Source organism: Coloeus monedula, assembly GCF_965178545.1.
Source record: "Coloeus monedula genome assembly, chromosome: 11".
NCBI lineage: Eukaryota > Metazoa > Chordata > Aves > Passeriformes > Corvidae > Coloeus > Coloeus monedula.
The window spans coordinates 260,159-280,950 of NC_138791.1; the positions used below are offsets into that span (position 1 = coordinate 260,159).

The window sequence follows — 20,792 nt, forward strand, 5'->3', positions numbered from 1 at the left end:
GTTAGTGGAGGGTTGAATTAATTGTTGGCTGCTTTCTCCTGTCGTCGTGCAGTAGAAGAAATAAATCATGCTTCCACAGCTGACTTTTCCTAAAAGTGCAAATATTCCTCAGGTTTTGGATCTATTTTTGTGTTCTAGTTTCTCCTTTAAAAAATATATCGTTTGATAAGGTCACTGTTGTTTGTTTGCTTTTTGTTTGTTTGTAAAATTAGTGGAATCTCTTGCTCATCATCCCATTTGGTGGAAAAAATCTGCTGCCTTTTGGGGATTAGATGATTTACTTACTTGTTTTAGTCCACAGCCCCCACCTTCCATTTTGTTTGCAGTATGTTCATTTTAATGGTTTGAGTTTTTGTTTCTTTTTTGGTGTTTTTTTTTTTTTTTTCTGCTGTTCATTTCTTTAATTGTTGGTCAGAAGAATTGATTAAGACAGGAACTGGTGTGATGTGTATTTGTTGTGAGAATTCTCAAGTCCTATGGGGGTAAACAAAGAGTGTAAAGACCTGGAATTCCAGCTTAATCTATAGGTAGGCAGACATTTGATTTAGAGATGTGTTCAGTCCTATCTATATTTGGGTGTAATTAGACTGATCTTGGTCCTCAATTCCTGACCTTTCCAAAGGCTGTAATTCAGGAGCAAGATGTACATACCTTCCTTATTTTGACTTGCTAAATCTTGTGCACTGCTTAATAAGGCAGCTGCAAGTGGGTCAATGAGTCACCTTTATCCATTTGAATACTGTGTAGAGGGACTTTAATATTTAGATGTCTTAATGTAAAGTAGAAACAGTGGTTTGCTGAAAAGGAAATAGTAATCCCTTCATAAAGAATTTTGACCAAGATACAAGGATGCCTTTATGACATTAAAAGTATATTTCAAGCATTTTGGCTGGCCTATTTCAGAGGTACTTTTGGCCATGGAGGCCCTGCATAGGACTGCAGCATTCCCCAGACAGCTGAGGTTTTAGACTTAGCTTAGAGCTGTGGAATGTGACCGTGCTTCCTGATAGCGACCTACCTCCGATTGTATCAGTAACGAACACAAGAGGTGACACTTCTCAGAAGCTGAAAAATTATCATATTGTGGCAGAAATCTTAGTCTGAAACATGGGGTGGAAACTGGTTTAATAAATTAAAACTTGGAAATTATTTGGTAATGTACACTCCAACTTGGCTATTGATTTTATTGGACATTTCTTCTAAAGTTCCAAAGATTAATATTTGGACTTGATGATCTTAGAGATCTATTTCAACCTTTATGATTCTGTGATACATATTTATTGTTGAATAATAGTAGTCTAAAAATATAAAATAAACTGATCTCAAAATGTCATTAAATAGTACAATCCACGTATAACTAATCCAGTACAACTACTCCAGAGTGGGGAATAGTACTGAAGAGTATGAAACCGATTGTAATATAAACGCAAAGCTATAGCAGAAGTGAAAGACTGTTTTCATTCAACTGACATGCATTTACCACAGAAATGATAGAGTGGGCAATAGACCACATGGAATAATTTTTTAAAATTTAAATTGCTGGGGGTTTTACCTGCAGGAAAAGATGCACAAGCTTTTGGAAGTCTATGAGCGCCTGGGTGGTGAAGAGGATATTGTTAACCCAGCCAACGAGCTCATTAAAGAAGGACACATTCAGAAACTTTCAGCAAAGAATGGCACAGCACAGGATAGGTATTTATTCCTGGTGAGTATTTTAGTTGCTCTTTTATTTTCAGGGTTGTGCTCTGGTTGGATGGGCCTTAGAGCAAACTGGTCTAGTGGAAGCGGGTCCTTCTCATGGCAGGGGTGGAATGAGATAGGCTTTAAGGTCCCTTTCAACCCAAACCACCCTTTGAATCTATGGTTCTGTGGTACTTTTCCATCTTCCTAAGCTCAAAGACAAAAAGCATTCATCAGCTGAGCCCAGCTACTCCTTCTGAGCAGCAGTTTTCTCTTGAAGCTTTTTCCTCAAGGATTTCCCTCTTTCTTCCATGCTGTGCCTTTGCCTTTGACATGCCCAAAGGGGCATCTCCCTCCTGAGAGGCTGGGTTTTTGCAGAGTGCCACAGGAGGTGCTTTCCAGCCAAACCACCTTGCTGGAGGAGATGGCCAGCTCTTGCTGGCACTGGGAGAAGAGCTCTCATGCTTCCAAGGCAGTCAAATTCAGAGGGAGGGGCAGAAGGGAGAAGTGACTGGCTGACACGTTTCTGTCTGCCCACTTCTTTCGGTAATGATCCATCAGCCTCACTTTCACCTTAAATCTCTTCTTGAGAACTATGTCTTGGAGTAAAACACACCAGAGCCCTAAACCTTCACAATGCAGGCTGTGTCCAGCATGTAACCCCCTGAGTTAAATTCTTGCCTTATTGCAGTTTAACAGCATGGTTCTGTACTGTGTGCCAAAACTGAGGCTGATCGGCCAGAAGTTCAGTGTCCGAGAGAAGATGGACATTGCAGGACTGCAGGTTTGCATCTCTTCTTTTCCTTTTTTTTTTTTATAGCTTCTTGATAGCTTCCTGATCCCTGCTGAATCCAAACACATAACATTACATTAATGTAAAAATATAATAAAATTCTAAAATCCAGCTTTGGATCACTTTGGATCAATGCAGCTTTTCCACTACGAGGAAGACCTTAAGGTGCTGGAGTGTGTCCAGAGAAGCACAACAGAGCTGGGGAAGGGTCTGGAGCACAAGTCTGATGAGAGAGCTGGGGTGGATTCAGTCTGGAGATAAGGAGCGAGACCTTCTTGCTTTCTACAACTGCCTGAAATGTGGGTGTAGCCAGGTGAGGGCTGGCGTCTTCTTACAGGTGACAGGATGAGAGGAAGCAGCCTCAAGTTGCACCAAGGGAAGTTTAAGTTGGATATTAGGGAATATTTCTTCACTGAAATGGTTGTCCAGCCCTGACACAGGCTGCCCAGGGAAGTGGTGATGTCACTGTCTCTGGCAGTGTTCAAAAAACATGTGGATGTGGCACTTGAGAACATGGTTTTGTGGTGAATGTGATGGTGCTGTTTTGACGGTTGGACTTGATGATCTTAAAAGTCGTTTCCAACCTTAACGATTCTATGATTGTATCTCTTTTTGGTTTTTTTGGTTGGTTGGTGTTACAAACCGGTTTAATACGGAAGACCAAAGAAAATAAGCTTCTGTGAATAAAACGGATCGAACACAGAGAGGTTCAAAATATACCCCAAAACTTGATTAAAACCAAATGAGTTTAGATCTTGGTGCCAAAAAAAGCATTTTATTTAATAGTAAAAGAGGCATAGAGAAAGAAAGAAAAGAAGGAAAGAAAGAAATAGAGAAGAGGTGTGCATGGGTTGGGGGGACAGAGAGGGAGTGACAGGGGTTAGGTAGGAACAGATCACCCTTCCGGGGGTCCCAACGATGTCTCGTTGCTCCCCTCCATCTGGTCTTCTTGGTGGTGAGGGTCCCCTGCTGTCACCACCATGCCAAAAAGTATAGAATCCAGTGGATTAATGCAGGTGGGAAGGCCTGCCCTGTGGAGAGCTAGTTTGACACTGTCCCTTGCAACACTGTGGATCTGTTGCATCACGTTGCAGTGCTCTGGTGCAGAGTCTGGGGGCCCCTTTGGGGGAGCCTTTGATGGGCCATGACTCTGCTGCCCTTCTTGTGGATGTGGCTTTTCCCAGGGTGAAGAGGCCCACAGGTGAGCTCCTCTGCACCCCAGACGATGGGCATTCACTGCTCAGACCAGAGGCTTTTCCACTTCACACCCAAAACCTCTCCTGCCCCCACCCTTTAGTGGGTCTCTTCGAGCCTGGCAGCTAATAGCCCCAGGGCTGTGGTCTCCACCCGGAAGGTGCTAAGCCTGATCCCTCTGTTAATGGATTATTCTCCCCTGAGTCACTTTATCTTATCTTCATCAATGAGCAGCATAGGGCTCCATTCAGGGTTTTGGTAGTTTTCTCTGCAGCTTTTGTACAGTTTTGCTATAATAGGCAAAAGTCCTTCATGAAAGTGTTTAAACTATAAATTACAACATTTCAGTCTCCGACAGTTGGGTTTTTTAAATTTTTATAAGAACCATTCAAAGGGGAGTAGAATAATAACAGGTGACTGTGTGTGACGTGTTTGGATTGAGAGCCCTACCTTGTCCCCTGGCTGGCACAGGAGCCACTTTCTCCCCCTACTGCTGTAGGAGTCTGGTTGGTGATACAGACCCACACATTTTGTAGCAAGACAGGTAATTGTGGAAACACTCCCTTATTTTTTCTACTTCTATACTTTATTCCAAATGATCCTTTCGACTAAGCATTTCAGAGAATGACTATATTTGTAAGTCATTAAAAATGTTGGAAAGACAAGGTCAATGAGTAAAGAGCTGATGTGCTTTTTACAGGTCCAAGAAATTGCCAAGCAAAATGTGGCTCATACATTTTCCATAACAGGAAAAAAGAGGTCATTGGAACTACAAGCCAGGTATGGTACTTGTTCTGTCTTTGAAGGTTTGTGAATATGTATGGAGAAATTGATCTATGGGCTGTGAGAGTGTGACAGAGCTTTAAATCACAAGGTGAGCAGCAGAGGTGGGTAACTTAGATATGCAGGAGAATGTTGGTCCTAAGTCAAAGTGTGTTGATTGCCTTTATTGAATGCTTGCAGTATTTAAAGTAGTGCTTGTGGGGTCCACTGTGTCAACAAGTCAAATATTTTGACACTTGGTAATAATTATTGTCAATAATTATTAATAATGTTTATAAAATAGTGGATAACAAAGCTAAAAATCTAATGGATATAAAGCTGTGAAACTGTGAATTGAATTAACTGAAAATATTGTAAGTAGAATGATGATGCTTTCTCTATTTTTCTTTTGTTTTAACAGGACAGAAGAGGAGAAGAGGGAATGGATTAATGTTAGTACAACGCACCAATGATAAGGAGGGCAATAACCATGCAGGCAGCATCTAAAATTATCATTTTGGGGTTCTGAATTAACGTGGCTGTGCAGGGAAGCTGGGTGGGCCAGTCTGGCAGAGCTGCTCATGGAGAAGTGTGGAGTCCAGTCAGGGTCCCAAAGATGACCAGCTGGCCCCAGAAAGTATCTGGGAGCTCAAACTGGGCTCCCTTTCCCTGCATTCCTCAAGCCCAGTAGGAGAAGAGACTGAGGCATCAGACCTTGTACATTCTTCCAGTTTGACTTGCAGAGACACTGTCTGATGGCAGTCTTAGTTTTTAACTTAATAATAGGTTAACACCACCACTTAAGGTTTTTAAGTTTCCCTTTAATTTGTACAAGTGTAAGGGTTTTTCACCAAACGATAATCCTACCCATCTTCCTATGAGAGAATTTTTTTTGGTTATGCTTCTCATCTTAGCTGACATTTTTGTCTCAGGTGATTCAAGCCACAATAGAAAAGCACAAACAGAACAGTGAGACATTCAGAGCTTTCAATAGCTCTTTTTCACAAGAGGAGGAGCATCTTCCTGATTCCTCAGTAAGTACCAGTGCTTCGTTCTCCTTTGCCAGAGCAGTTTTACCAGCAGTTAAGGCTTGCACAGCTAACTTTAAAGTAGTGGAGTCTTGTTCTGGATTTTTATATGACATTACAGGGCAGTCATCTCCATTTCTCTGGCTCTCAAATGTGTATCAGTCGCAGTTACTCAGCTGCGCAGATACGGAATAAATTACCCGGGGCAATTCAACGCCAGAGACCCATCAGTCATGTTTTCCAGGCTGGTGGCTTTTTTTAGCAGAACAGGTGTAATTCCTCAATGTTATGAGTGCTTAGCTGTTTGGAATATTGTTTTTGTGGCTGGGAAATTTTGTTCATTACTTTTCCCCATCTTATCAGAGATGCATTTTGGGATTATTTCTTTGATATAATCAAAGAAATATTTTATTATTATTTAAAATATTTTAAAGAATCAGAATGAAAATTATGCATTTTAAAAGGATTTTAAAATGCTGTCTTAGAAATAGTAAATATATTTCAGAAAAAATACTCTTCAACTAAATATGCAAAATAGTCTTGAAAGTTTATTGTTTCTCTTCAGCTGTAAGGTATCACTCTGTGTTGGTTTGCTAGGAATTCAATTTTAGAAGTATTCACATCAGGACAGTATCTCTCCATTCAACTTGAAAATGATGGTGATAACCTTAGCCACAGGCATTTGCTACAAGCTAAAGAGGAATAGGGCCTGGGAGAGCAAAATATTTCGGAATATCATGCAGTGCTGCCTGTGACTTTATGACTTCAGACATGGTAGATCTTGGAGCAGAGGGAGAGAAGGTCCATTTGCAGAGGTTGAACTTTGGGAGTTTTTTATCTTCCCCCTCCCCTGCCTCCTAAACTGTTTGTTTGGGTTTTTCTTTTGTTTTGGTACCTAACCATTTTTGACATCTCTCCTTGGAGATTCAGGACTGATTCGGTGACTCAATAATCTGGATTTTTTATCCGCCTGATTTCCTCAGGAGAGATGTTGGAGATGCCTTTCATCCCAGCATAATCAGATTGCCAGTGGAGATTTCGCAACACTCTGTAGTCTAGAATACTGCTACTGATAGCAGCCAGCAATGAGCCATTTTCAGAATGTGGCATAGTTTACTTATCCTGAGCTACTCAACAGCTGAAAATACTTCAAAAAAAATAGAAAATACTCAGTTCTTGCCTATATTTTTCAGTTAACTCACGGCTGCATTCAGAGCCAGGATGCTTTGATGGAAAAAAATCTTTTGCTAATAAGCAAAGTAATCAGCACACTTCTTTCTATGTAATTAAGACACAGCATCTGGTCAACTTCATTATTATTATCTTGCTTTGTAAATTCAATTTGATTTTGCTTCTGTGTTCATGGTGTAGCCACATATTTATACTATTCATAAAAGTCAAGCAGAGCAGGAGTCTGGTTTATCCCTGGCTGTGATATTAAGGCAGTCTGTACTGTAATTTCTTTAAGGCCAGAATACTAACCTGCATATTAGGAGATCAGCTTCTCTAGATAATCAGCTTTGAAAACCATTGTAACAGCTAAATGTGACAGAAATTGCTGCCAGTTAAAATGAGCTGAAGTTGCTCCTGTAAGGAAAACTGGACAAATACTGAGAACATTCTTAACTGCAATACGCTGCACTGGGTAGCACCCACCATACATATCATGTGTGGAATACTGGGCAGCAACTTTAGAGGAAAAAGTGATCCTTTTTTTCTCTCATGAGTCAAGAAATAGATATGCACTCATGGATTCCTGGCTGGATCTGTAGCAGCTACTAGAAATCAGCCTGTGAAAAGAGTCAAATTGTTTTTCTCCCATCCTTGGCCATACATTTACTATGTTATAGTGCTTAGGCTGGTTGCAGCTCCTGATCAGTGCACGCAATTCTGACCATGCTTGTGTTTCCTTGCTGACTCACATAAGCTCATACCAGCATTTTAGGTTGGTGTCAGCCTGAAACCTGCCTACAGAAGACTTGTGGTTTCTGGGAGGTGCAGAAATCTGAAATTTGACCTGATTCTTAAGATTATGCCTGTACAGGCCTTCAGCAATTAATGGACTCTCACCTGTCAGGAGGGGAATATTCAGTGTCATTGCCCATCAGTGCCAGGCAGGGTAATGGTAGCTGTAGTCTTTTTAAAAAGTCTTTTTAGAAAGCTTTCAGGTTCCTTTGTGGTTTAGTTCCTCCATTTTCACCTGCATCATTTCCGGGCTATGTGAAGGGTGTTTTTAAAGCCATCTAAAAATGTTCCCAAGGAAAAGGGCCTCTTTCACCACTGCTTCATCTCAGAAGACTTGGAGGCTTCTGGTGTGGCAAAGGACCCAGTTTGTGCAGTCTTGGAAGGCTGGCAAGGAAAAGTGCTGCAGAGAGCTGAGCTCTGTGGAAGTGACATCCTCAAGATTTGAGATTGAGAATGCTTCTATTAGTTAAATCATGATTGTTAGATGCTGAATAGTTATTATTTCCCTCTGCTGTTTCTGTCCCCATAGATCTGGGGTGCTTCTGACAAACATGTCAGTAACCATTCTTACCAGATCTTAGGCACTGTGAGTGGTAATGGTAACGTAACAGGGAGAAGCCCTTTTAAAATATTTTCCAGGCAAGAGTAGAGGGTATTTGAGTTTTAGCCCATTATTGCAAATAAAAAACCAGACATGGGGATCTGAATAGGCAGCTGGAGAAATTTATTCTTTTCCCTAAATTTGCTGGGGGTTTTCTCAATCTCTTCTCCAAACCCTGTTTTTTTCTCCACATTTTTCTTTTTCCAAGTCTTGTCACAGCACACAGATGTCCTTTAACTACGCAAAGTAAAACCCTGGGTTGATTAGAATTCCAGTGAAAACAGCACCCTTTGCAAAGGACTGAGGAACAGATAATGTGACCACCTTAGGGTTGCTGGGTTTTTGCAGAGGCAGAAATAGCTGGTTAGAGCTGAGTAGTGATGCTTCCCTTAATTTAATCAAATTCCCCTAGGAAGCGCTCTAGGGTGACACAGCCCCGGCCCCAGGAGATGCATTTGCTCCTTTCCTTGTTCTAAAGAGTTGATTGATTGTATGAGAATATAAATACATCCAATGAGGCATCAGAATTAATAGCTCTTCAATTTGGCCTCTTAAAGAGGTATTAAACCTTTTTGCTTTAAAATGAAATGAAGCCAGAGTGCCGAAATGCACTGGCCATTTGGATAATCTCAAGAGATGTTGTCTGCTTGATAAAGGAAGTATGATCTATGGAAATAAGAGGAGAATTTATCATGAAGAATCTAATAGTTTGAGAACCCTGTGTAAACTAGCAAACTCTGTAGCCTATGATTTTGGTACTCAATGTACAAAGCTTGTTATTTGCCCTCTATATGTATTGAATACTATTGAATGTATATGTAAGTATGGCATACATATAGATATATGAACTCTATGTGAATATATATAGATATACAAGCATCTGTGTGTGTTTAGTACATATACTTCTCTATGATTGAATAAACAGAGATGCCACTTTGCACTTATTTAGGGATTGAGAGGTATTGCAAAGAAGAAAAACTTAACTGAGTAGTGCTTGAATGGAGTAAATTTTGTTCCTCTCAGAATCAAGTGCCTTCACAGAGCCTTTGCTGTTTTGGCTGGCAGGCTCCGATACAGCAGTGTCCTTCAAACCACAGCACTGCCTTTCTGCAGCATGTGGGGGACAGGCACAGTTTGTACCCAAAGGCAGGTTGGCAATTCAGTGCCATCTTTAAGGTCATCCACATCAGAGCTCACCCCATATTTGAGGGTGGCTGAGCACATGTGCGACAGATGCACCTGGTCTGGTGGAAGTTGTGCCTGCTCATGGCAGGGGGCTGGAACAAGATGAGCTTTAAGGTCCCTTTCGACTCAGCTCATTCTATGATTCTGTGATCTGATTATATGAATTAAAGTGTACTCACACGCAAAGAGTTGAGGGGCAGAAAAGTAAACTCTCTTTCTTTTCTTTTTTTCCCCCTCCCCTTGTTTTCCTTTGTTCTGTTTTCTTTTCAGTGTTTAATATATTTGAGGAAGAATGTCCATGTTGAAACTGTTCTGTGTCATTCTGTTTCTTCTCAGATAGCCAGCACCAGCTCGGTGGAATCAATGCCAGGAGCAGATGGTGGTGGTGCATTAGGAGGGGTGAGTAATTTGAAGCTAATACTTTAGTCAGAGCAGTGTTGGGAGGTGGGTTACATTTGCTTTGTAGCAGGAAAAAAAAATCATACTTCAATATCGGTTTTATAGGGTTTATATCCTGCTGTGTGTGGCTGCAGCTGTGCTGTCATTAGCTTCCTGGATAAGTTATACCCATAGCTACTTACCATTTGCAGCATCAGGGAATTTGAATCTTGCTCAGATATGTCACAAAAACCAGGAAATAGACTCTCCAACCAATTTGCTGGGTTAAAAAGCTGACATTACTTTATTAACAGTACTGGATGTGTGGGGGTTTCTCCTCAAAGCATGCATAGACTTCTTAAAGCAATATAACTCATTCAGTAACAGATATATGCTGCACGTGCATCAGAGCTGGTTCCTTCAATTTGTAGCACTGGGTTTGAGAGGGAGAGGTTTGTGTGGGCTTTTTTTTTGTTTTTTGTGAGGTTTTTGGCGTTTTTTTTTTTTTGTTTGGTTTTGTGTGCATGTGTTTAAATTGTGATAGGGAGCTACACTGATTGCTTGGAGAGAGAAGGGCAAAATGAGGCCAGGAAACCTATCTGATTAATACTGTCACATTGTGTAACTCAGGATTTCATCTCCAGAACCAAATTTTGAGCAGCATTTCTTCCACAGAATGCTTTCCATGTTTCTGCTAGTGCAGAGGAAGAGATGATAGTACTTTTGTACATCTCTGACCTGTAAAAAATTGGCTGCCATGAAAGCAAAATATACTTTCAAAGGTATTTTGCTCAGTACAAGGACTATGACTGCTGCTGAGTCAAACCCAAGGGTTTGAGTCCTTAATAAAGTCCAATTTTCATCTTGCTCTTCTAGAACAAAAGATTTTCAGGAAATGCCTAGGGTTGGTTGAATTTACTGAACACTAGCCTCAACAAGAACAACCAACCACCAAAAATACCCTTACCTGTAGAGATGTGCTATAGGATATTATGTATTAGTATAGATGATTTTAGTAACAAAGGAGCCATTTAGCAGCTCTTCCGGACCTCTGGCCAAGCTTGGAAGGGTGCACAAACTTCTGGTAGAGTGCACAGAGTGCCAATGCAAAGCTGTTAAAGGAGCCAGCAACCTGACCTATAAAAAACCAGGTTATAAGTGTTTGTGATTAGTGTGCTCCTTGGTGATTATTTTTTGTTCTCAGTTCATATTTTCGCTTAAATTTTTTTCCTTTATTTATAGTCAGTTTTGTGATTAGTGCATTGTGCCTTGAGTTACAGATGCTGTATTGAGCGAGCTACTTAAAAAAAAAGATGTTTTATAGTATTAAAAAAAACCCAAAAACAACAAACCCACATAAAATTTTTGGTTGCTCTTAAGTATATTTGGGAAATGTAAATTTTATTTGTAATTAAATAAAAAGTTGTATCTTTTTAGTTGATTATAAATAGTCATGTCAGGGATTTGCATAGCATATCTTGATATGTTAAGTAATTTTCCTGAAGTCATGTATTAAAAGAAAAATTTAATTCCTGACATAGAAATAAAAATGGAGTTGATGAAAAAGACAAAGTTAAAAATACCTGAAATTGTGTAATGTTGATTCTGGGCTCTAATTTTGCTAAAAATGGATAATATCAATGTGAATAATGAATAAAAATGTTACTTGCACCTTCAGAAAAGATGAATTTTTAGTGCTGGCATCCCTTTAGTAACAGCTCAGTGAGAGCACAAGCACATCGTGTGCTCAACAGATTCACATGCGAACCACTTGGTGGTAGTGGTGGCCAGCAAACTGGGAGCTCCTCCCTGTGCTTGCCCAGCCTGCTCTAGCGGCTTCTGGGATTTTCTTCAGTGCCCACGTTTTCATAATCAGACAGTGAAATTCTACTGCAGGAAGGATCATCTGCTTGTCTACAGCATCATGGTACCTCTTTGCTGAATTGTCTTGCTGCTCTGCACTGCTAGTGCAGTTTATGCTCAGACTTCTGTCTGTAGGAGGAAATGCAAACCTTGCATGTATAATGTTGGCATGTAGAGAAACAAACAAAAATATTACAAAGTACAAAATTTACTATATAACTCAAAATCATTTTTCACCCATAGTAAGCATTTCCAGAAGCACCTGCTGATGTTCTACCCCACTGTGGGTTGCTTCAAGTAGTTAATTTATAAATGGAAAATACACCTGTAAGAGCATAATGAGACGGAAAAGAATTGAAACCGCTTTTTAGCTCATATGTCTGCTCATGTAAGAGTCTCATCAGTCTGTGTCTGTGAGTTACATGAACAACATAGGGGCTGAATTTCTACCTGCTGGCCCAGACAGAATGAAATATCTGGCACAGAGAAGCTGCCCCATCCCTGGAAGTGTCCAAGGCCAGGCTGGACAAGGCTTGGAGCAACCTGAGATAGTGGGAAGTGCCCCTGCCTGTGGCAGGGCGGTGGATGAGATGAGCTTTAAGGTCACTTCCAACCCAAACCATTCTGGGACTGTGTGATTCTCTGACTATATAGCAAGTAATAAATAATGGTAAGAGCAGTCTTCTAAGCCCACTAGTTTTCTACCAGCTTTTTAGTGATATTTTTCATTGCATTTCAGAAGCACATGGAGGCTGCATAATTCACGAAGTTCAGATGTCTGCTTACCCAAGAAGGCCAGGCACAGGCCTTCATCTTGCAGTCACATGAGTTGTACCTCTTGGTGGGTTAGATGCTATTTTTCCACCAAAATTTTAAAATTGGAGGAAACTGTCAAGATTTAGAGAGTTAAATGCAGTAGAGTAAAAGAAAATTAGCAGTCAAAACAGCCTAGTCTGAAGGAAGTAGATCCTGGCTCTGAACAGATTTTATGTGAGTGTTTTTTCCTGTCAGACTGAGCAGCTTCAAAACAGAGTTGAGTATACTGAGAAAGATGAGAAATATGACAATTATTCAAGCTCATTAGTATCAAGATGCTGAAGTGAGGGCAGCTCTGTGTTAGCACCCCTTTTAACAAGCATCAGCAGTAAATAAAGTAGCTTGTGTAATAAAGGACACAGTTGCAAAGTGACTATTAGAATTATCTGCAATGAACAGTGTGAGTTACAACGCATGTCCTTGTTTGCTACAAAAGCCTCTCTGTTCAGATGATCTGTTAAGAGTATGTGGCAAGGTCACCTGAGCCATCACTGGGTAGGATGAGGCTACTGCCAGTGCAGGAAGGTCTCCTCGTTTTCACAGGAATGGAAAGCAATCTTTTTAAAACTCTTTTTCAGTGTCAGCAGTTAAATAATGTATTATTGAAAAAGTCTTTCTTCTATAATAGCTCACTGGAATTTGCCAAGTAATAAAGACTTTCATTTTTATTATCTTTTCTGGAGCTACAATGGCAAATGTTTCAAACTCTTGTGTTCTCACTGTATTCTCACAATATTGAGAAATACTGTGAAATACTGCTGGCATTCATCAAACTCTTAAACACATCTTTATACAGGGCCTTTTTGGATTAGTAAAGTTAGTATGAAGTGCTTGTTATATGCTGCAGTGTAAGTTAATGGTGTAAAATACAAGCTCATGCAGAACTGTCCTGAGAAATCTTGCCCAGTAAATTTGTTACGCTTTCTGCCTTCCTTCTTTGTCCAGTATATTGGTCATGTATTCCTGGAAGTGGACACTGTCCAGACTGTTCCACTCTGAGGAGGAAGTCAAATAGAAGATCTGCTAGAGGAAATATTCAACTTGAGTCTTATCTGTGTTGTGGAGCATGCATGTAGGGGAGGTGATGGGTATTCCTAATGAAGTACAACCAAATTAACTAGTTTCCATACAAAGCAGCCCACTTGATTCATAGTAGAGGAACTCCAGCTTTTTTCTTATGTAGGTGCCTACATGTAGGTGGCTACTGAAAGCCAAGAACTGGTTTTGTTTAGTATTTGTCGTGATTATCTTCCAGCCAGAGCTCACAGGGCTAAATGGTGCCCTCATTTTTGCTCTTGCCATTCCAGTAACACCAGTGTAATTGTGGTTAATATAAGAATCAAAAGCCTTGTTATGCTATATGCAGATTTGCACTATTAAGACAAGAAAAAATAAGGCTGACCAGTGAGGGAATGCTCTGATCTGACAACTTAAGGGCAATCCATCCCTCCCTAGTGGAAGGATAATCAGGCTTCTAAAACATTAAATTGCATTAACATCAAAATCAGAGTGAGAAATAGCTGATGTGTGGTACAAATAAAAAAGTGACTCTGGACGTTGCTGGTGATCAGTCAAAGCTTTTGGAACCAGCATTATTATCTGCCTTACTTGGAGGGGTCTGATAGATCTTGGAAGGAAAGACTTGCCAATGACTCATCCTAGGCATTGTTTCATTTGGTGTCATAGTGGTTATAACTGGTTCTTTACAGAAAAGTGAAATACTGCTCTCTGCTCCAATGTGGGAGGACTTTGATTTGCAGACATTCTGTTTTGATGAGCAATTAATATGTGTTTTTATGGGCTTATAGTGATTTTCCTGAATGAACAAATCTGTGACTGTGCTTCAGCAATCTGAATTGCCAAACATCCTATGTGCTTGAATAAAAGTTTGAAACATTGCTATTGCAGCCATAGAAAAGATAACAAAAGTGAAAAGATTCAATGAAATTGAGGTAATTAGTTGTGGGTTTGTTGTGTAATGGCATTATAAGGCAGGGTGGTTCTAGTAGCTCTACTGAAATACAATATGCTTTCCTCTGTAAGAAGGGAATCCAAGGCGGATTTGAGGAGGCTGAATGATGGGAGTGGTGTCAGCTTATAAAATTTGACAGCTTTTCTTTAATTGGCCTGAAAATCTCTATTACTGGCTTCTGTACCTTAGTCATGACTACTGAGATGAGACCTTAGGGTGAATGGCAGGATTTTCCTGGGATGGAGGGTTGTCAAGGAGCCATGATCTGTCTGTCCTACAAAGGACCTGATCTTGAAGAGTTGATTTCCAGAAAACATGTAAAATACCTCTACCCTTTTGTTTTAGAGGAAAAGTTTATTCTCCCAGTAGTTTGCTAGATGATTATGTCAAGCAAGCAAAAATGAAGAGAGTTATCAAACCTCTCTCATGAAAGACCTGTGCCAGAGGAATGTGGTGCATCCAATCCTTTGGGTCTCCATGTGGATGCTGCCTGGCTGGGGGGTGCCCCAGTCTGGTGCCCAGGAAGTTGCTCCTCCCTTGCAAATAGCCAGCTTGGCTAGGGAGGAGGAATAGTATTTATTTATTTTGAAAAAGAAAACAAAACAGAAAATCTATTTGAAGCTCCATGTGAAGTTTTATTTTTGTGATCTGCACGTTGGCATGTTAATCGTAGAATCACGGAATCGTTTGGGATGAAAGGGACCCATCTTGTTCCAACCCCACCATGAGCAGAGACACTTTCCACTGGACTGGGCTGCTCAGAGCCATATCCAACCTGGCCTTGAACACCTCCAGGCATGGGAAGACCAGTTTATGCTGGATCCAGTAATGCTATTCAGTTTATCAGAAAATTGTACAATAGGGTTTGCTGAGTGACTTTAGGTACCAGCTTGGATTTAGAGGCTTGGATTCCTGGCCAGCTAGATAGTGCAGGTCCCTGATGTGGGTATCCCTGCCTTCCTGAGGAGCTTTATGCTTTGTCTTGGGCTGGGAGGGAGCCTCAGTAAACTCCTAAATTAAGTATTTGAAGTTGGGTGGTGTAAAGTCCACTCTTAGCACCATTCGCTTTTTCAGTCAAGCCATTTTCCCCAAAATCTTCACATCTCCTCCCCACCAAGGGAGGGAAGTTTACAATGCACTCACGAAGTCAAGATGTACCTTAAAAAAGGAAGATCTGAGTGCTGGAAGGGAAGCTTTTCTTGAGACACCCACTTTGGCTGTTCCTCTGTCTCCTCACTGATACACAGGGAGAGGAGATTGCTCTGTGGCAGTAAGGAGATGAGTGGGCAGAGAGGGGCTGAGACCATATAATATCACCCCCAGAGATCCCTGATGGTTGAGCCAGCCATCCAGCTGAGGCAAGCAGCACAATTACGCAAATTCTTTCCTAAAATGGTGTGAACCCCAAAAAGGATCTTTGTCAGTAGAACTCTATGAACAATTTTGTCATTATTTTATTATTATTTTTTAATCACGTACTTGTGCTTTTAATTTCAGACTGATTCCTCTAGGAAATCTTCCAAATCTAAGCGAGACAAAGAGAAGCAGGCTTGTAAGAGCTGCAGTGAGAGCTTTAACTCCATCACGAAAAGGCGGCACCACTGTAAGCAGTGTGGGGCAGTAAGTATCCCAGCACACTCAGCTCTTGAGTTTCTCCTGCAGAGACCATTGAAGACAATTTTTTTTTTTTTCAGTGCAGTGACTAAAAGACATTCTGGCTCATGGCAAGTCAGAGCAGTTTTTTCCGCTTTCTTTATTCTCTGGGAATTGGGGGTAAAGAGAAAACTGGTGCAAGGGTCACAGTTTGTGCTGGTTTAAAGGCAAATTCAGTGCCTCAGTGGGTAGAAAGGAAGGTGGTGCTTTCCCTGGGGGTGGGTGTGTATCTGGGGAGGGGGTCGTAGTTTCTTTGCAGAAGCAATGGCCTTAAGACAGCCTCATTTCACCCAGACAGCAGCTCCTCTAAAATGAACAGCTGAACATGCAATATTACAAATGGTATTAAGGTATTGGAGACCATCCCAAGGAGGACAACGAAGATGGCAAAGCGAAGCCATGTGAGGAGCAGCTGAGGGCACTTGGTCTCTTCAGCCTGGAGAAGAGGAGACTAAGGGGAGACTCACTGGGGTCAACAACTTTCTTGTGAGGGGGAGAGGAGGGGCAGACTGATCTCTTTCTATGATCTCTTTCCAGGACCTGAGGGAATGGCCTGAAATTGTGTCAGGGGAGGTTTAGGTTGGATATTAGAAAGAGGTTCTTCCCCCAGATTGTGGTCAGGCACTGGAACAGGCTCCCCAGGGAAGTGGTCACAGCACCAAACCTGCCAGAGCTCCAGGAGCATTTGGACAACAATCTCAAGCACAAAAAGTCTTGGGGATGCTCTGTGTGGGGCGTGGGGTTGGACTTGATGATTCTTGTGGGTCCCTTCCAGCTCAGCATACTCCATGATTCTGCATTTCTTGCCCTAAAGAAAAGTTGTGCAAAAGTGGTTTCCTCCTGCTTGAAACACCAAAGAAAATCTGTCCCACAGAGGCAAGGCTGGGTTACTGAAGGCCCTTAGCCACCTCCCCTAGTGCCATTTATCAACAGCTGAATTCCCTTTTTTTTCCCTGTAAATCATAACCATGGCCAAGATGAGATGGATTTCTGCAAGATGACTTGAAACCTCATTCAGTGTTCCTAATGTAACTAAGACAGAGTAATGTTATTTAAATAACATTAGTCATTTGAAATAGAGATAAATTTTCAGCTGCAGAGAGATGTAAATGTATAGTTAAGATATTTAAAGAAACCTCAGTCTCAGCAATTGAAATTAAATTGCTGTGGAGGAGGCATTTTTACCCTAGAGTTGGGATTTTCAACCTTTTGGGTTTGTTTTTATTAATAATCATTAAATACATTTCTGGGGGTTTAAAATATCCCATTGCAAAGTCAGTGTTACTAAAGAAGAGACAGAGAGATAACAAGAATTACATCATTAATAATTTATTGTTAAATCATTGTTTGTTGTGCAATGCCTTGTGGTGTGCCAATAGCATTCAAATTAAAGAAGTTAAAAATGCCCTCTTGCTTTTGTTTGGGTAACACTTCCTGAATTAGGACAGCCCACTTCATAGAGTAATTAAAGTCTTACAGTGAACCACGTAACAACATAGATGTATGCTGCAGGTTTGTGGTTATTATTGTACAGAAATTCAGAATAGATGTCCATCAGGCTGACACCCTGGGGACAGTTTCTCTCCCTGGAGCAGGTGTGTTAGAGACAATTTTTTAGCATGAAAACAGGTTCTGGACCTGCAGATCCAGCATTCTTTCCAAGCACTGATTCCTTGGTGCTTGGAAATGTGCCACTGCATGCTCTTGGAAGCTGAGGCAGACAAATAATTTTTAATGGATTATATTTTGGACTATGTTCTTAAAATAGTTGGTGCTTTCTGGATTCCTCAGTTCTCCAGGATGTCCTTGATTGATGAGGAATGTCAGCCACTTTCACTCTGAAAATCAGTCCTTCCTAAACCATTAAAAAGCACTAATCGCTTCATCAACTTAAGCTCTTTTTGACTTATAAAAGCTTATAAGAAAAGACAAGAAAAGCAAACTTCATGAAGTTAGTCATACAGTATTTCCCCAAAGGCATAAGTTTTCTTTAATTTGGTATATGGCATGGGATCACAAACAAGTTAATTATTAATGGAGTTAAATATAATGAATATTTTATTGGTCTCTCTATCTTAAGTTTACATTAGCTTTCATAGAATTTTACTTAAATAACAACCATTCTGCAAGTCGATTTCTCTGATAAAGGGTTGTGTTTTAAGCATGGCTAATTAAACGCCATCTGTTTGTTACAGGTGATCTGTGCAAAATGCTCTGAATTTAAGTCACTTGCAGATAACAGCCGCCATAATCGAGTGTGTAAAGAGTGCTTCCTGCAGCTTCCAGCAAGCCCGTGCAGCCCTGGGGTGGAAGCAGTTGGAGAACAGAAGAAAAGACTAGCTGCAGAGGTACAGTCTTTGGCTAAGAAACTTTGTGAGGCTCTCTCTTTTTTTTTGTGTATTTATTAAAACCAAATCAAATTGGTTTTCTTTTCTACCCCACCATGATATTTAATCCTCTGACCTATAACTGGCATTGAACATGCCTGCAGACTGGATGCTGTTTGTAGATGGTGAGCATTCATCACAGGATGCTGATCACCCAGGCACGCACACAGGTTTGGCAGCTAAGCTTCAGCTTTCAAAGTTACAAAAAAGAAGGAAAAAACTCTGACTTCTTTTTATTATGGTGCAATCTTGAGTTGCACAGTGACTATTCCAAAAATAAGATCTGATTTTTCACTTTTAGTTCCATGTAGCAGATACTTCTGCACTCTCTGTTTCACATCCTGTCAAAATACTATTGAAATTAATTTTTTTCTTAGTTGATTGGTTGGACACTGGGACAGACTGCCCAAGGAAGTGGTCACAGCACCAAGCCTGTGCTTGTGGGTCCCTTCCAACTCAGGTTTCTATGGTTCTGTGATTCTTAGACCCTGCCCTGCCCTGCTTCCCAGCATGCTGTATTTTGTTCCAGGCTACTAAATGTACCTGAGCAGGCAAACTTACACCAGCATGGTGTCCCACAGTGAACACTGTTGCTTGGGGGCTTTGTCAGCTTTATACCCAAATGCATCCAAGATCTCAGCAATAGAGTGGGGTAAAGTTGCAGGTCCACATTGCCCTGCCCTGGGTCTGTAGAGCCCAGAGAACCGGAACCTGACCCCATCAAAACCTTCAGATATGATATCAGATATTCCCCTCTGTGACAGGGGGCTGGAACAAGATGATCTTTACAGTCCCTTCTGACCCAAACCATTCTGTGATATATGCTCCTGCTATGCCTACAGATGATGAGCTCTTCATGGGTGTCTATACAGTCTGTGGTGTCTCATGACAAATTTTACAGCACTGTTTCAGTAAGAAAAGTTTCAGGTGAAAACCTGCACCTACACAGGGAAGAGAGAGCACTGTTAATCTGAAAAGCTGAGAGGCAAACCAATGAAATGTGACCTATGGCTTTAATTCAGAAAGCAGATTACAGCAAAAAGCTTTAAAAACCCAAAGAAAAGTGTAATTTTTCCCTCCTCTGCTCAGTCTTCTAGATTTTTTGCTAAATCTTCAAAGGATGAGGTAAAATGCAAGAAACAAAATAATGTATGGAAAGAAAAGATCAGACTCAGGCTTTTTCTTTCCCTTCTGTTTACATTAAACTTTCTTAACAGGCTTAGTAGCAGCTGAGGAGATTGCCACTTAACAAATGTTATTACCAGCTGCCAGAAATCTTCAGGAGACTTCTGTGAAAATCCTAATGCAAACAGGAATTTTGATTTACTTTGCTTTCTATCAGAAGACAACAATTTCTTCCAATCTTTTTTTGCACCCTGATTTGGTTCCATCCATGCACAAGAGGATCTGTTAATAAACCCTTTGCATTAATTTGAAGTAATCTCCCAGCCTACTTTGCTAAGCAAGAAATGAGCTGCATCATCTTAATTACCATTCTCAATTTACTGGCTGGAAGTTGAATTTAGCTTCATGTCTGCTGAGAATGGTGGTTCAGCCTCTGCCTCAGTTACATGGAATTGTGCTATTTCTTAATTGTATATAATAATTATTAATTTTTTACTTGGTTATGGCCTATCCAACATTTGCCCTCAAGTGTTATTTGACTCTGCACAACTTGAGTATTTTATATTTAATTCTAAGTATTTTGCACACTTAAACATCAATGGAAACAGCTCTGTTTTCTTTTTTTTTCCCCCCTTCATCCAGAAGCAAAGCATCCTTGCAGCTGAAAACAGCATCTTCAGCAGCTACCTCCAGTTCCTTGAAAAAGGGAAGACTTGGTACAAAATGTGGGTGACCATCCCCAAGAGTGAACCTCTTGTTCTGTATCTGCAAGGAAGCAGCCAGGTAAGACGGCATTCACGAGGGATAACACACAGAAAAAGAAAAGTGTAAGTTTAAATATGTCGAGCTGAGAAATGGGTCAAAGGATTTGGCTTGGTTTCAACAACAGAACTTAATTTCCTATTCTGGATAAGGCACAAAGCCTCAGGGATTTCAGGTTACCTTGTTACCTGTACTCACTGCTGATACAGTTGTGAGCAAATATTGAAGCTCATTGCTTCTCCATTCAAATTTTTAGCAAAAAGAAAGAAGACAAGTAAAATTAGGTTATGCTTTGGCTTTTTTAGAGGTTTCAGACAGATGTATTCAAAGGTTTTATTACTCTGTCATTAGGGAAAGTACTTTCCCGTTAAATATATAGAACTGCAAAGGAGGCTGGATATTGCAATTGCTGGTTCAAGCTTTTTGTTTTTTAAACCTAGTTCCGGGTTGATGGGATAGAGGAATTTGTGAAAATGTAGGTGTTCTTCAGCCTGAAAAACGGTAAAGCTCCTTGTCATAGCATCATGGGGTTTTATCTTTACTTGAAATACTTACATTGATAAGAGGTTTTGTCTCTAAATGTGCTGGTGACGCTAACTAGCATTTGTGTGTGATGAAAGTCAAGGGA

General features: G+C 40.6%; 1 protein-coding gene across 4 annotated transcripts in view; it reads left to right on the plus strand.

Moving 5' to 3' along the window:
• The window catches only part of FGD3 (FYVE, RhoGEF and PH domain containing 3), a gene marked incomplete at its 5' end in the record, with an annotated part of 102,284 nt that overhangs the window by 74,906 nt on the left and 6,586 nt on the right, over positions 1-20,792 (plus strand). For all 4 annotated transcript variants that reach the window (XR_014226743.1, XM_082289078.1, XM_082289080.1 and 1 more), the window contains 9 exons: positions 1,559-1,705; positions 2,372-2,464; positions 4,368-4,447; positions 4,851-4,881; positions 5,362-5,463; positions 9,545-9,607; positions 15,735-15,857; positions 18,086-18,238; positions 20,045-20,185. Coding sequence is in view for 3 of the 4 variants with exons in the window: in XM_082289078.1 (XP_082145204.1) it covers positions 1,559-1,705; positions 2,372-2,464; positions 4,368-4,447; positions 4,851-4,881; positions 5,362-5,463; positions 9,545-9,607; positions 15,735-15,857; positions 18,086-18,238; positions 20,045-20,185 (933 nt within the window). The remainder of the gene's footprint in view (positions 1-1,558; positions 1,706-2,371; positions 2,465-4,367; positions 4,448-4,850; positions 4,882-5,361; positions 5,464-9,544; positions 9,608-15,734; positions 15,858-18,085; positions 18,239-20,044; positions 20,186-20,792) is intronic.